Source organism: Equus caballus, chromosome 8, assembly GCF_041296265.1.
Source record: "Equus caballus isolate H_3958 breed thoroughbred chromosome 8, TB-T2T, whole genome shotgun sequence".
In the NCBI taxonomy this organism is placed as follows: Eukaryota; Metazoa; Chordata; class Mammalia; order Perissodactyla; family Equidae; genus Equus; species Equus caballus.
The window spans coordinates 7,186,744-7,199,991 of record NC_091691.1 but is presented as its reverse complement, the minus strand read 5'-3'; the positions used below and the strand labels follow the sequence as shown (position 1 = coordinate 7,199,991).

The 13,248-nt window shown below is 45.3% G+C and overlaps 1 protein-coding gene across 13 annotated transcripts in view; it reads left to right on the top strand.

The window, feature by feature from the left end:
- OSBP2 (oxysterol binding protein 2) overlaps positions 1-9,543 on the top strand; it is a 181,056-nt gene extending 171,513 nt beyond the window's left edge. For 11 of the 13 annotated variants that reach the window (XM_070276204.1, XM_023646840.2, XM_070276210.1 and 8 more), the window contains 2 exons: positions 7,585-7,811; positions 7,969-9,543. In XM_070276204.1, the coding sequence (XP_070132305.1) occupies positions 7,585-7,811; positions 7,969-8,111 (370 nt within the window). In that variant the 3' untranslated portion in view covers positions 8,112-9,543. Of the gene's footprint in view, positions 1-7,584; positions 7,812-7,965 lie in introns of all 13 variants that reach the window. The other 2 variants (XM_070276203.1, XM_070276205.1) reach the window with 1 other exon arrangement.
- The last annotated feature ends 3,705 nt before the right edge of the window (positions 9,544-13,248 follow it).

Below are 13,248 nucleotides of genomic sequence, written 5' to 3'. Positions count from 1 at the left end.
TGCTTCTAGTCAGAGTCCAGAAGGAAAGACACCATATCTGAAGAGAATACAGCAGAGGATTTCCCACGCCTAAATCTATACAGTGAAACTGTTGAAACGAAATCAAAGAGAAAATATTAAGCAGCCAGATTTTACAAAGACATGGCTTTCCCTGGAACAGCAGACTGCCAGCTGCCTCCTCCTCAGCAATGACGGGAGCTTGAAGACAGTCACACGAGCTCTCCCACGTGTGGGAAGACTGACTGCCGGCCTAGAATTATCCACCCAGGGGGAACGTCTTTACAGAGTGAAGTTGACACAGACATTTTCAGACAAATAAACACATTTTGCCACAAGCAGACCTGCACTGAAGGATATACTTCCAGTAGAAGGAAACTGATCCAAGATGGAAGATCTGACATGTACAAATGAATGAAGAACAAAAACTTCTGTGAACCTAAAAGAGCATTGAATAAACAAGAATAATTTTTACTTGGGGGGTTTAAAATCTAAACATAAAGCTAAAATACAGCTGCACGATCACGTAAGTCAGAAGAGGGATAAATGTATGGAAATGTCTCGAAGGCCCTCATGCTACCCAAGAGGAGGGTCAAGATGCACATTAACTTTGGACTGTATCATGTATGTGTATTGTGTTCCTAGAGTAACCACTAAAATAATATGTTTAATTGGAATCCCAAAAGGAAAGGAAAGAAAGAAAAATGGAGAGGAGAGAGAAATAGTTAAAGAAATAATGGAGATAAATTTCCCAGAATAAAAATAAAGAGATGAAAAACCTCAGATTGAAAGGGCCTGCAGACTGCCAAAGGCAAGAGATAAAGAAAATGGTTCGCCCAGACCATGCTATAGTGGAAATTAAGAATACCAAAGAGAAAATTCTAATGGTTGTCAGAGAGGAGTGAAAGAAGATTTCAGTCAAGGATGAAGAATCAGATTGATGTCACATATTTCAACAGACAACACTGAAGTAATATTTTCAAAGTAACGATGAAAATGAAATTAGAGGTAATATTTTATATCCAGCCAAGCTATCATTCAAATATGAGGGCATGATAAAAAAATGTCCTCGTGCATACAGCCTCAGAAGGTTTGGCACACAAAACCCACAATGAAAATGGTATTGGACATAGTAGTACTTTAAAAGAGGGAGAAAAAAATCCAGAAGGTGCTGCAATAGATACATGAAGTAAAAGTTGGTATTGTTTTTTTTTAACAATTACTAAGAACAAAGGAAAAGAGAAAATATTCCCATAATAACCCAGAATTAAAAGTGCAGATAATGTTAACATGATGGGTTTTAGGGAAGCAGAGAAGGACACCGAGGGATGTGAAGGAATGCTAGTTCTTATTAGAGGGAAGAGACAGATATAGGATTTTAAAAATAATAGGAAAAGATTAAGTAGAAAAAGTAGAACAAATTAAAACAGTAAATTAACACAGCAGATATAGGTCCACATAATAAGTATAAATACATGAAACTCACCAGCTAAAAAGCAAAATACTGACTGATTGGATTTGTTAAAATCCAGATACATGCACCTTCTAAGAGAGATCCAAAACAAAGATGTGCCAAGGTTGGAAGTAAAAGACATATCATGAGGGGGCTGGCCCCGTGGCCGAGTGGTTAAGTTCGCATGCTCCGCTGCAGGCGGCCCAGTGTTTCGTTGGTTCGAATCCTGGGTGCGGACATGGCACTGCTCATTGGACCACGCTGAGACAGCGTCCCCCATACCACAACTACAAGGACCCACAACGAAGAATATCCAACTATGTACCGGGGGGCTTTGGGGAGAAAAAGGAAAAAAACAAAATCTTTTAAAAAAAAAGAAAAAGACACATCATGAAAATACCAACCAAACAAGCTGTAATGGCTATATTAGTATCAGGTAAAACAGACGTTTTTATTAGAGATGGTTCTCTTCTTCCAGAAGCTATAATAGTTTCAAACATTATGCACATAATGAAACAGCCTCAAAATATACAAAGCACATATTGATAGTAAAGAGAGGGATTGACAAATCTATCAGCATAGTGGGAAACTGAGAGATTTCAGTACCCCCCTCTCACTTAATGATAGGTCAAAGAGGGGGACGGGGGGCACAGCAAGGATATGAAGGAGACGAAAACCATGCAGGCTACACCCATACTTATGGTGGCAACAATCAGAGAACATACTTTTACTCAAGGATACATGGAATGCATGTAAAATCAGTTGTGTACTCAACCCTAAAGAAAGCCTCAGCAGATTTACAGAGGGTAGCATACAGACTGCAGTCTAGGATAAGACAGTTAGAAGTTATGAACAAGATGACAAAAAGTCCCCAGATATTTGGAAAAAATTTTAAGTTGCTAAATAACTCATGGGTGAAATAATAAATTAGAATAGAAAAGTAAAAATACCTAGAACTGAATGATAATGGAAAGGTATCAAAACTGACTGGACAGGGGCCAGCCCTGTGGCCCAGTGGTTGGGTTCGCACACTCCACTTTGGCGCCCCAGGGTTTCGCCAGTTGAGATTCTGGGCGCAGACCTGGCACCACTCATCAGGCCACGCTGAGGCATCGTCACATTGCTCCACCAGAAGGACCTACAACGAGAATATCCAACTATGCACTGGGGGCCTTTGGGGAGGAGGAAAAAAACTGACTGGATGTAACAAAGGCAATGCCTCAAAGGAAATGTATTGCCTTAAATAGGTAGATAAGCTCATTAAGTTTGAGGCTTTTTCTTTTCTGAGTTTCCCTTCTAAGAAATCAGAGCAAGTTTAACATATAAACCCAAAGAAAGAAGAAAATATACTTTAAAAATAAGACCAGAGATTAATAAAATAGAAAAAAGTAAAATAAAGAAGGTTAAGAAGCTGAAAGTTGATTTTTTGAGGAAAAAAAACTGACAGGAAACTATTGGCAAGACTGATCAAGAGAGAATATAGAAATAAATATTATTGAAAAGAATTTCATATGACATATAAAGTATAAAGAGATATTAAAATTCAGATAGGAAGGACAAATTCTTAGAAAAATATAACTTATAAGAACTGAGTCTAGAAGAGATAAAAAGCATGAATAGTCCTATAATAATTAAATAAACTGAAGCAGTAGTTTAAAAATTTCCACAAGGAAAACATAAAGCCCAGATAATTTTATAAGTGAATTCTCCAAATGTTCAAGAAATATATTATCCTAATTTTATATAAAATCTCCCAGACCACAGAAGAAGAAGAAATACTCTCCTCTCTTAGTACTTCAAGGCCAGGATAATCCTGATACCTAACTAGGCTAAAACAATAGTCGGAAAATAAAAGTTCTACCCTATTCCATTCATGAATACAGAAGCAAAATTCCACAACAAGATACCACAAAATCCAACCCAACAGTGCATAAAAAAGTATCATTCTTCAATCATGTTGAGTTTATCCTGGATATTCAAGAATAACTTTATATTAGAAAATCCATAAATTAATTGATCACATTAACAAATCTCTTCTCAATAGATTCAGAAAAAGCATTTTAGGTGCCTCAGTATAAGATTAATATGCAAAAAGTCAGTTGTATTTCTACACACTAAAAGCAAACAGCTAGAAAATATAACTTAAGAGAAGATATCAATTATTGTATCAGAGAACATCAAGGAGCTTGTGATAAATCTTATATTTCAAGACCTCTATAGAGAAAATTAGAAAACTTTACTGAGATATCAAAGAAGAGCTAAATTCATGGAGAAAGATACAATGTTCCTGGATAGAAAGACTTAGTATTATAAAGATGTCGTGATCTACAGAGTCAGTCCATCAAGCAAAACCCAACCGTGATTTTCATGGAACTTGATACTAAGATTGTTAAATTTATATTAGAGAATAAAGGGCCAAGATATTTCTGAAGAACAGAGAAAAGAGGACTTCCCCTACTAGATATCAGGAGTTATTTTGAAGCTATCGTGGCAAAGAAGAGTAAGCCCACAATAGGCCCTTGGGTGTATGTATCTTCAATATATGACAATGGTGGTATATCAGATCATGTGGAAATATGCGATTGTTCACTAAAAGGATCTGGGGAAAACAGTTATCCATGTGGAAAAAGACTGACTCCACATAAAGGTCTTATAATAAGTATTAAGTTTGACTTGCTCTTAAACAATAAGTTAAACTCTACATAGAAAATATAGATGAATATCTTTCAGACCTTAAGGAAATATATCTTAAACAAGACACAAAAAAGCACTGATGTGTTCAACTATATTAAAATACTTTTGTTCATTGAAAGAAATTTTACTCATTAAAAGTGAGCAGGGGCCGGCCCAGTGGCGCAGTGGTTAAGTTCACACATTCTGCTTCAGCGGCCCGTGGTTCACTGGTCGGATCCCGGGTGCGGATGTGGCACCCCTTGGCAAGCCATGCTGTGGTAGGCATCCCACATATAAAGTAGAGGAAGATGGGCATGGATGTTAGCTCAGGGCCAGTCTTCCTCAGCAAAAAGAGGAGGATTGGCAGCAGTTAGCTCAGGGCTAATCTTCCTCAAAAAAAACAAAAAAAAAAACTAAAGTGAGAAGACAATATGTAAACTTGGAGAAGGTAATCAGAATACTTATACCCGACAAAGAAACCCCATGGCCAAGTGGTTAAGTTCACGGGCTCTGCTTCGGCGGCCCAGGGTTTCACCAGTTCAGATCCTGGGCACAGACATGGCACCGCTCATCAGGCCATACTGGGGCAGCGTCTCATATAGCACAACCAGAGGTGCTCACAACTAGAATATACAACTATGTATTGGGGGGGGGGGGGGGGGAGTTGGGAGAAGAAGAAGAAAAAAAGAAAGAATACATAGAGTATTTTACCACAATTAAAAAAAGAATGCATACAAAACTTCTAATCAGTCAATAAAACAAACTATCCAATGGAAAAAGTACAAGAGTCTTGAACAAGAATTTCACAGAAGAAGCATATATGGCCAGTCATCATATGAAAATGATCAACATCATTGATAATCAGAAATGCAAATCAAAACCACGAGATACCATTTTACCTTCATTTGATTTGAAAAACTGAAAAAGTCTGATGATACCAAGTGTTGAAGAAGATGTGGGTCCGCAGCATCTCTTACACATCGCGTGTGGGAGTGTGAACTAGTGCTACCATGTTGGAAAGCAGTTTGGCCCCGCCACCTAAAGAAGAACATCACAGGCTCCGTGGCCCAGCGGTTCCACTTCTAGGTCTATGCTCAAGACAAATTCCTGCAAATGTATAACAGGAAACATGCCTAAGTTTACTCCAAAGCAAAAACTAGGAAACAACCCAAATTTATTGGATGAATAATGGTGGTATTTTCACAGGGGGCAATGTTATTCAATAGTTGGGACAAATGAACCACAGCAACATACAACAATATAGATAAATCTTAGCAATATAATATTAAATTTAAAAAAAGTGAGTCCCGGGGCCAGCCCTGTGGCCTAGTAGTTGAGTTCAGTGCACTCGGCTTCAGCAGCCTGGGTTCATGGGTTCAGATCCTGGGTGTGGACCTATACCACTTGTCAGTCATGCTGTGGCAGTGACCCAAATATAGAGGAAGATTGGCACAGATGTTAGCTCAGGGCTAATCTTCCTCAGCAAAAGAAAAAGAAAAAACCAAGTCCCAGAAGGTTTCATACATCATGATATTCTTTATATATAGTTAAAAACAAGTATGTAGGGACCAGCCCGGTAGTGCAGCAGTTAAGTTTGCACATTCCACTTCGATGGCCTGAGGTTCACTGGTTTGGATCCCAGGTACAGACCTACATACCACTTATCAAGCCATGGCAGGCATCCCACATATAAAGTAGAGGAAGATGGGCACAGATGTTAGCTCAGGGCCAGTGTTCCTCAGCAAAAAAGAGGAGGAGTGGCAGATGTTAGCTCAGGGCTAATTTTCCTCAAAAAAAAAGTATGTAAAATATGTGTATTGAATACACACACACACACTGAAGATTACTAAAGATGCAATAAAATTATGTTAAAAGGAAAGCAAGGGGCTGATGAACCCAGAGCCTTGCCAATGGCTACTTGAGGAGGGGCTGGATTGGTGAGTCTTCCATTCGGTTGGACATAGGTTTGTCGAGATTCTACCTTCTGTTCCGGGTGGCAAGTGTGCATTAATAAAAGCAGACCATGCAAGGACCTATCAAGAGAGGATGTCCTGTGCCAAGGATTATGAGGAATCCAAAACTGTGCACCTCAGGTCCAAAAAAGGAGCAGGCCAAAAAGAGAACACAAGACAGTAGCTTTCAAGCCAACATAGCAGTCATTGCATTGGGTGCCCCCATTATAGGCGCCAGATTGCAGACAAGTTGTCAATATTACGTGTAAGTGGTTTACAAGAGCGCTGTCTAAGACAACAAAGACTGGAGTGAAAGGGTGGAAGGAGATATGTCCATAGAAATGCTCCACAAAAGCTGCTGTGGTGATGTTAATACTGCAGGAGAGACTTTAACACAAAAAGTCTGACTAGAGGTTAAAGGGTTAAAGGGACGTGATGATAAAGGTTCAGTTCAGCAGACGAGCTTACATCCGAATGCACCCTGCACCTAATAACATAGCCCCAGATACGCACAGCAAAAGGCTGGGAGAAACATAAGGAGAAATGGATCCATTTCCAACCTAAGTGGGAAATTTTACCGTACCTCTCTTAGTGATGGATAGCGGAAGGAAAACATCAAGAGGATAAGTTTGAACAGTAGAACCCACTGGACCGTGCGGAACACGCACTAGGAACTGGAGACAGTCTCTTCATTACACACGGGTCGTTTGCAGACACTGACCGCATCCTGGTCCACAAAGCAAATTTCAAAGGACTGAAATTATACCAAGTATATTGTCTGATTCCAAGGCAATTATACTAGAAATACGGATGACTAGAAAACTCCCCATATGTGTATAAACTTAAGAACTATACTTCCAACTAGTCCATAGAGCAAAGGCGATGTAATGGAAATTAGAAAATATAACTGCGTGATCAGGAGAGAAATACATACCAGAATCGGGGGTGGGGGGCGGTACTGGGAGTGAACGTTTGTCAGCGCTAAAATGCACACGTTAGAAAGAGGAAGCGCTGAAAACCCACGAGCCAAGCATCCATCTCAAGAAGTTAGAAAAAGAACAGCAAAATAGACTCCAATAAAGTAGAAGGAAGAATATGAAAACAAAATAAAGCAGAAAAGCCTAAAATAGGATCAACAAATTTTCATCCTCAACCAATGGAGAAAACAGACGAACCTCCGACGTGACTGTCGGAATGGAGAGAAGCCACAGAACCAGCATCACACATGCGAAAGGGGACGTTGCTGTGTCACACATTAAAGCAGTAATAATGAGGATATTACGAAATGACTTTACGCTGAGAAATTGGACGAAATGGGCAAATTCCCAGAGGGGTATAATGCAGCAAAACAGACGCAGGTCAGTGGAGCGAGCGTGCGAGGCGCGGGGAGGAAAGAACGAAGCGGGCTCGAGCCGCTGGGCGCGCGGGTCACCGCGGGGGGCGAGCCGGGCGGGGCGGGGCGGGGGCGGCGCGGGACGGCGGGGACCGCTCACGCCGCGGCCGCCGCAGGGAGAACGCCGAGAACATGTACTACTTCTCGGAGCTGGCCCTGACCCTCAACGAGCACGAGGAGGGCGTGGCGCCCACCGACAGCCGCCTGCGGCCCGACCAGCGGCTGATGGAGAAGGGGCACTGGGACGAGGCCAACACGGAGAAGCAGCGGCTGGAGGAGAAGCAGCGCGCGTCGCGGCGCCGGCGGCTGGAGGCCTGCGCGCGGGGCTGCGGCTCCGAGGACGGTGAGGCCGGGCGGGGGCCAGGGGGAGGGCGGGGGCGCGGAGGGGGGCCAGCGGGAGAGGAGGCGGGGTGCTGGGGGCGCCTCCTGAAGAGGGGCAGTGAGTTCCGGGGGCCGGGGAGGAGGCTGCCGCCCACCCGCCCACCGTGCCCACCCAGCAGAGAAGGAGACGGACGTGTACATGCCGCTGTGGTTCGAGAAGAGAGTGGACCCGCACACCGGGGAGATGGCCTGCATCTACAAGGGCGGCTACTGGGAGGCCAAGGAGCGGCAGGACTGGCACATGTGCCCCAACATCTTCTGAGCACTACCCCCCCAACACATACCCCCCCACCCCCACCCCCCAAATACAGGCGCCCGCACGGCCCGGGCCACCTTTTCTTTAATGCGCTCAATTTAGTACTCACCGCCCCCCCACCCCCACACCGTTTTCTTTTCCTCTTTTTTTTATAACACTGTTTTGGAGTGCCCACCTTGAAGGAGGAACTGGTGCCCCGGGTTCGCTCCAGCCCAGGTGCCCCAGGTCTCCGGCACCCCTTCTTTCTGGATTTGGGCCCCATAGGGACCCAGCTCCCAGTCACCCCAACTCAGGCAGGCTGGCCCGGCCCTGGGCCGCCCCAGTCACCAGCCCCCCCAGGGAGGAACTGGCCCCTCCTAGGGAGCCACTTTTGACTTTTTTAGAAAAACAATCTCCATTTCTTTTCAGCCAAGATGTTTAGTAAATATTTTTAGTACGGCACTTAGCAGACAACTTTCTAAGTGTGCTTTCTTGCCACAAAAATGTCCTGGCAAGAGCCCCTTCTTTTTAAGACATCAGGAAGGCCCCCTTGAGTCGGGAGCATTTTGTAGCGCAACATAGCAAGGCCGCCCCCCAGAGCCCAGGGGCCCAGAGAGAAGGGAACTGGAGAGCCCTTCCCAGAAGAGCACAAGTCAGCTGTCTCTGGGCTGCAGCCCCTCCCTCCGTGGGGCTGGGGGAGCTGAGGGGCCTCCAGGTGGATCTGAGGGCAACAGCCCCTTGGCTTGCCTGGGCCATGCGGGGCGCTCCCTGGCCCCAAAGAGGCCAGGAAGGGCTGGGGGCAGGGCCTGCAGGTGCTCCCGGCCCAGAACCAGGCCCTACATCAGCAATAAGAACAAACCCTCAGCTCAGCCTGGGCTGGCGCCTGGGCCACCAGAGACCCAGCAGCCCGCCCCACCCTCAGGCGCCACTGGGATGCCCGTCTCAGTGCCCCCTGAACTCTTTATCCGCCTGATTTATATATATGATATATAAATATATATAAAATAGCTATTTTGCTTAAATTTCTATGGTATATGAAAGTGAAAAAATGATGAAGACAGGGCACTCCTGTCTGAGTTTGGTCCTCCTGTCAGCTGTGTCCTCCCCTCTCCTTGAACCCCCTTCCAATGGCTTCTGCCAGTGGTGGGGAGACTGGGCCATTGTGACCACCGTCTCAGCCTCCCAGAACCCTCACTCCAACCCTTCCCACTTCAGTTTGGTCCTGAAAATTCATCACAGGGTTTTTTCTTTCTACTCCAGGACTGGTTTTGTTTTTATAAAAAAACAGAAGTGAAAACATCAATGTATGACATGCCTTAGCGTGCCCACTCAGGAGTCAGGGTGGGCGGGGTGCCCCTCACCCCGGGCGGGCCTGCAGCAGCGCTGTGAAATGTACCTCTTCTCAACACTGTTTGTGAGCGAGCACCTGCTGACCGGTAATAAAAACCTTGGATTTGGAGTTTTCCTCGGCCCTGTCCCTGAGTCTGTGGCTGGGTGGAGCAGGGCCGACGCAGGAGCACAGGTGACAGCCCACAAGGTGAGATGGGGGAGGAGCCTGGGGCTTCATCCTGCTCAGCACCAGGCAGGCAGAAGGAGGTTGGTCTGGATGGAGGGTGGCGGGTGGAAGACCTGGTGCTGGAAGACCTGGTGCGAGGGGGTGGGGCCAGGAAGGCTGCAGAGGGCCAAGACAGCACCTAGGGGAGGGGTCACAGCTTTGTCTGGGGCCGAGCCAAGGCACCCACCACCCTCCACAAGGGAACACCCACCACTCAACCTTGCTGAGTTCCAAGGCTGCTTGACAGTGGTGACCTGGGCTGCTTCTGTTGCCAAGCAACTAGAATCACTAGCTCCCAGGCCCTGGCCAAGAGCAGCTGCTCCGGCCCACTGGGTCCTCTTCCCACTGCCAGCACTTCCAGGTGAGAGGATGGGTCCGGCAGGGTGCCACAGGGGCAGCAGAGCCAGGCTCTAGCCATCTGCCCTGACACCCCAGCACCATGGGACCCAAGGCTGGCCCCACACAACTCCTTCCTTCCCAGGGCCTTGCTGTCCCATGTGTGGGGAGGCAGGCCCTGGTGAGTCCTGGCAGAAGAGCTGGAGGGGCACCTCTCACTAGATAGCGGGGGGCAAGGCAACCCCAGGATGGACCTGACCCAGGGGGGGAATGGGGGAGAGGCCTGCCAGGGGAGAGGATGGGCTGGATGGGCAAAGCCCAGAGGTGATGAAGGCCAGTCTGCCGAGGCAAAATGAGAGATGGAGGAGCCTGGAATGGAGCCAGCCAGAGCTCTGAACAGAGAGTGACATGCGACACGTGTTCTAGAAAGACCATTCTGACCAGCACAACACAAGATCAGCCTATACTCAGTGGTCTGTACACCAGCCATCACTGAAGAGCAAATGTAACAGAAAAAAAGGTTCTGCAGCATAGGCTGGAAGGCGCCTCGGAATACATCTGACAAAAAGATGTAAAGACCTTTATCATAAAACGTTCAAACTTTACTGAGTGATAGAGAAGACCTGAGTTCAAAGGAAAAACACCATCTTCACAGGTGGGCCAAACTCTCTCATGTGGTTTCTTCCCAAATCTACAACTCAACATGATCCAAATCAAAATCCTACCAATACTTTTTCAGAAACTTGACAAGTTGATTGTGAAATTTAATGGGAGAGTAATTGCACAAAAAATAGCTAAGGCAATTCTTAAAAAGAAGAACGAGACAGGGCAGGGAACAATGTGGACTTGACCGCAGATACCCAAACATGCTACCAGCACACGGCTTCCTGGTTCTCCCCCACACTCTGGCATCATCTGTCGTACCATGTATTTTACCCATTTGTTGACTCTCTGTCTCCCTCACGCCCAGTGGACTGTGAGCTTCGTGAGAGTAGGGACCTTGTCTGTCTGATACATGGTAGCAGCCCCTGTGCCTGCACACAGTAGGTGCTCAAGGAATGGATTCCAGGCCAGGAAGCCTAGCCAGAACAAACGCTCAGGGGGACACCCCTGGGGCAGCTGGGAGTGTGGCTGCAGCATCAAGTTGTGAGGGGGGCTGAGGGGTGGAACTGGGAAGGGCTGAACTGAGGGGCCCAGGAAACTCCTGCTTCCCCCAAACCCTAGAGTCCAAGTTGGTGCTCCTAACAGACTGGGTGGGGTTGCGGGGGCAGGGCTGAGGTTCCATCGTCTCCAGGGCTGGGGCACAGCATGGAGAGCAGAGGACACCAGAGAGAAAAATTTCAACCTGTAACACAGAACAACAGAACCAGAGATGATCCCAATGCTATTTAACTTACTCTTCTTTGGAAGCTAGCCAGCATAACTTCAACAACAAAACCTGACAAAGACAGCACTAAAATATAAGAAATACATAGTTCAGTCTCCAGAATAGAATTTTCATAAATCCAAATATGACAACAGCAAACAGAATACAGCCAGATACAAAAGAGTGACACCCCAAGTTGGTAAACCCATGCCCGAGTTGGGTTACCACAGAAATGCAAGAATGGGTCAATGTCAGGAAGCTTTTCACGGTAAATCATTGATGCATCAACCAGTTGAAGGAGGACTTCTCTTCCTGGCAACATGGTAGACCAGGTGCCCGGATAATCCTCCTCTGTGGGAAAGCAGACATGCTGGATGAAATTTTAAAACATCTTAAATGCATCCATGAGCTGGAGGAAGAGAAGGAATACTCAGGCCACAGAGTCAGTGGGTCTGGAAACCTGGAGAGGTAAGAGAGGCTCTGAAGTCTGCTTTTCCCTCACAGCCATTCACTTGCCCAGTGACCTAACTGTAAGTTTCCCTGCCTCAAATGACCCTCCCAAGGTAGAGTATCTCATAGGAGATGTCCCCCATAAAGCTGGGTCCCCAAAGGGCTGTATCTTCAATATAATCGTGAATCCAAGATAAAATACAAGGAAAATTGCTTGTCTTAAAGATTAGTCCTAAGCAGAGCTGGAAAAATTCCCCTAAGGATCTGTAATCGGGAGCAGACCTCACTTGGTTTGGTTTTGCAGCTTAAACACATGCTACCTGAATGGTCCAATAAAACCTCTAGCAGAGACTACAGCATGGTCCCGAACTGGCAACGTCCCCAATCACACCAGAGAAGCAAACAAATCCTCTCTGGAGCCCCCACCCCCCTCATTCCAGGCTGTATGGGACCCCAGATGCAAAGCTGCAAGGAAAATGAGCAGCTCACAGTATAACATCTCTAAATGCACAAGGAAACACAACACACAAGATGGCCCATGAGCAAGGGCCAAGAGAAATAACAGCAGAACCAGACATAAAACTCCTCCATATAGTGAAATTATCACACACAGAATATAAAATAAGCCTGTTTAATATATTTCTAGAAACAGAAGGATGGCTTGAAAATGAGTAAAGAGTATTCAAAAAAATACTAAAGAGCTTGCAGAAATTGAAAAAAAAATCAATAAAAAGAATAATTTTGTAACAGATTACACACCTGAAGAGAGTATTAGTGACAAGGAAGTGAGATCTGAAGAAAGTATCCAGAATGCAACACAGAAACGCAAAGAGGTGAAAAATATAACAGAGAAGCTAAGAGACACAGAGGATAAAGTGAGGACGTCCCACATGTGTCTAATCCAAATGGAGCAGAGGCAATCTTTGAAGAGTTAATGGCTGAAAAATTTCCGAGAACTCTTAAGAAACACCAATACACAGTCAATTCCAACAAATCCTAATCAGGGTAAATAAAAAGGCATACACAGATAAAAACAATATAGTGAAATTGCAAGACCATTAAAGCAACAAAATCTTAAGCAGCCGGCGGGGGGGGGGGGGGGGGGGGGTTACCTTCAAAGAGCATGGATTAGACTGAGAGTGATAGCTCCAAAGTAGAGGAGAAAATGTTAGTATTCCCAGCAAAAATATCTTTCAGGAACCAAAGGAAAATAAAGCTATTAACAAAAACTTATTAAAACAATGTTAAGTATCTTGTGGAGTTAGACTTCGGTGAGTTAACTGTTATGTAAAATGTATGGAGTAATCACTAAAGGAATAGGAATACTCAATTTCCAAAACAGAGGAAAAACATTGTATGTGGGGGAGAAAATTTCAATCAATCTAAAAGAAGGCAGGAAAGGAGAGGAAAAAGGAACACAGATAAGGTGGAATAAAAATTACAAAATAAGGGGCCAA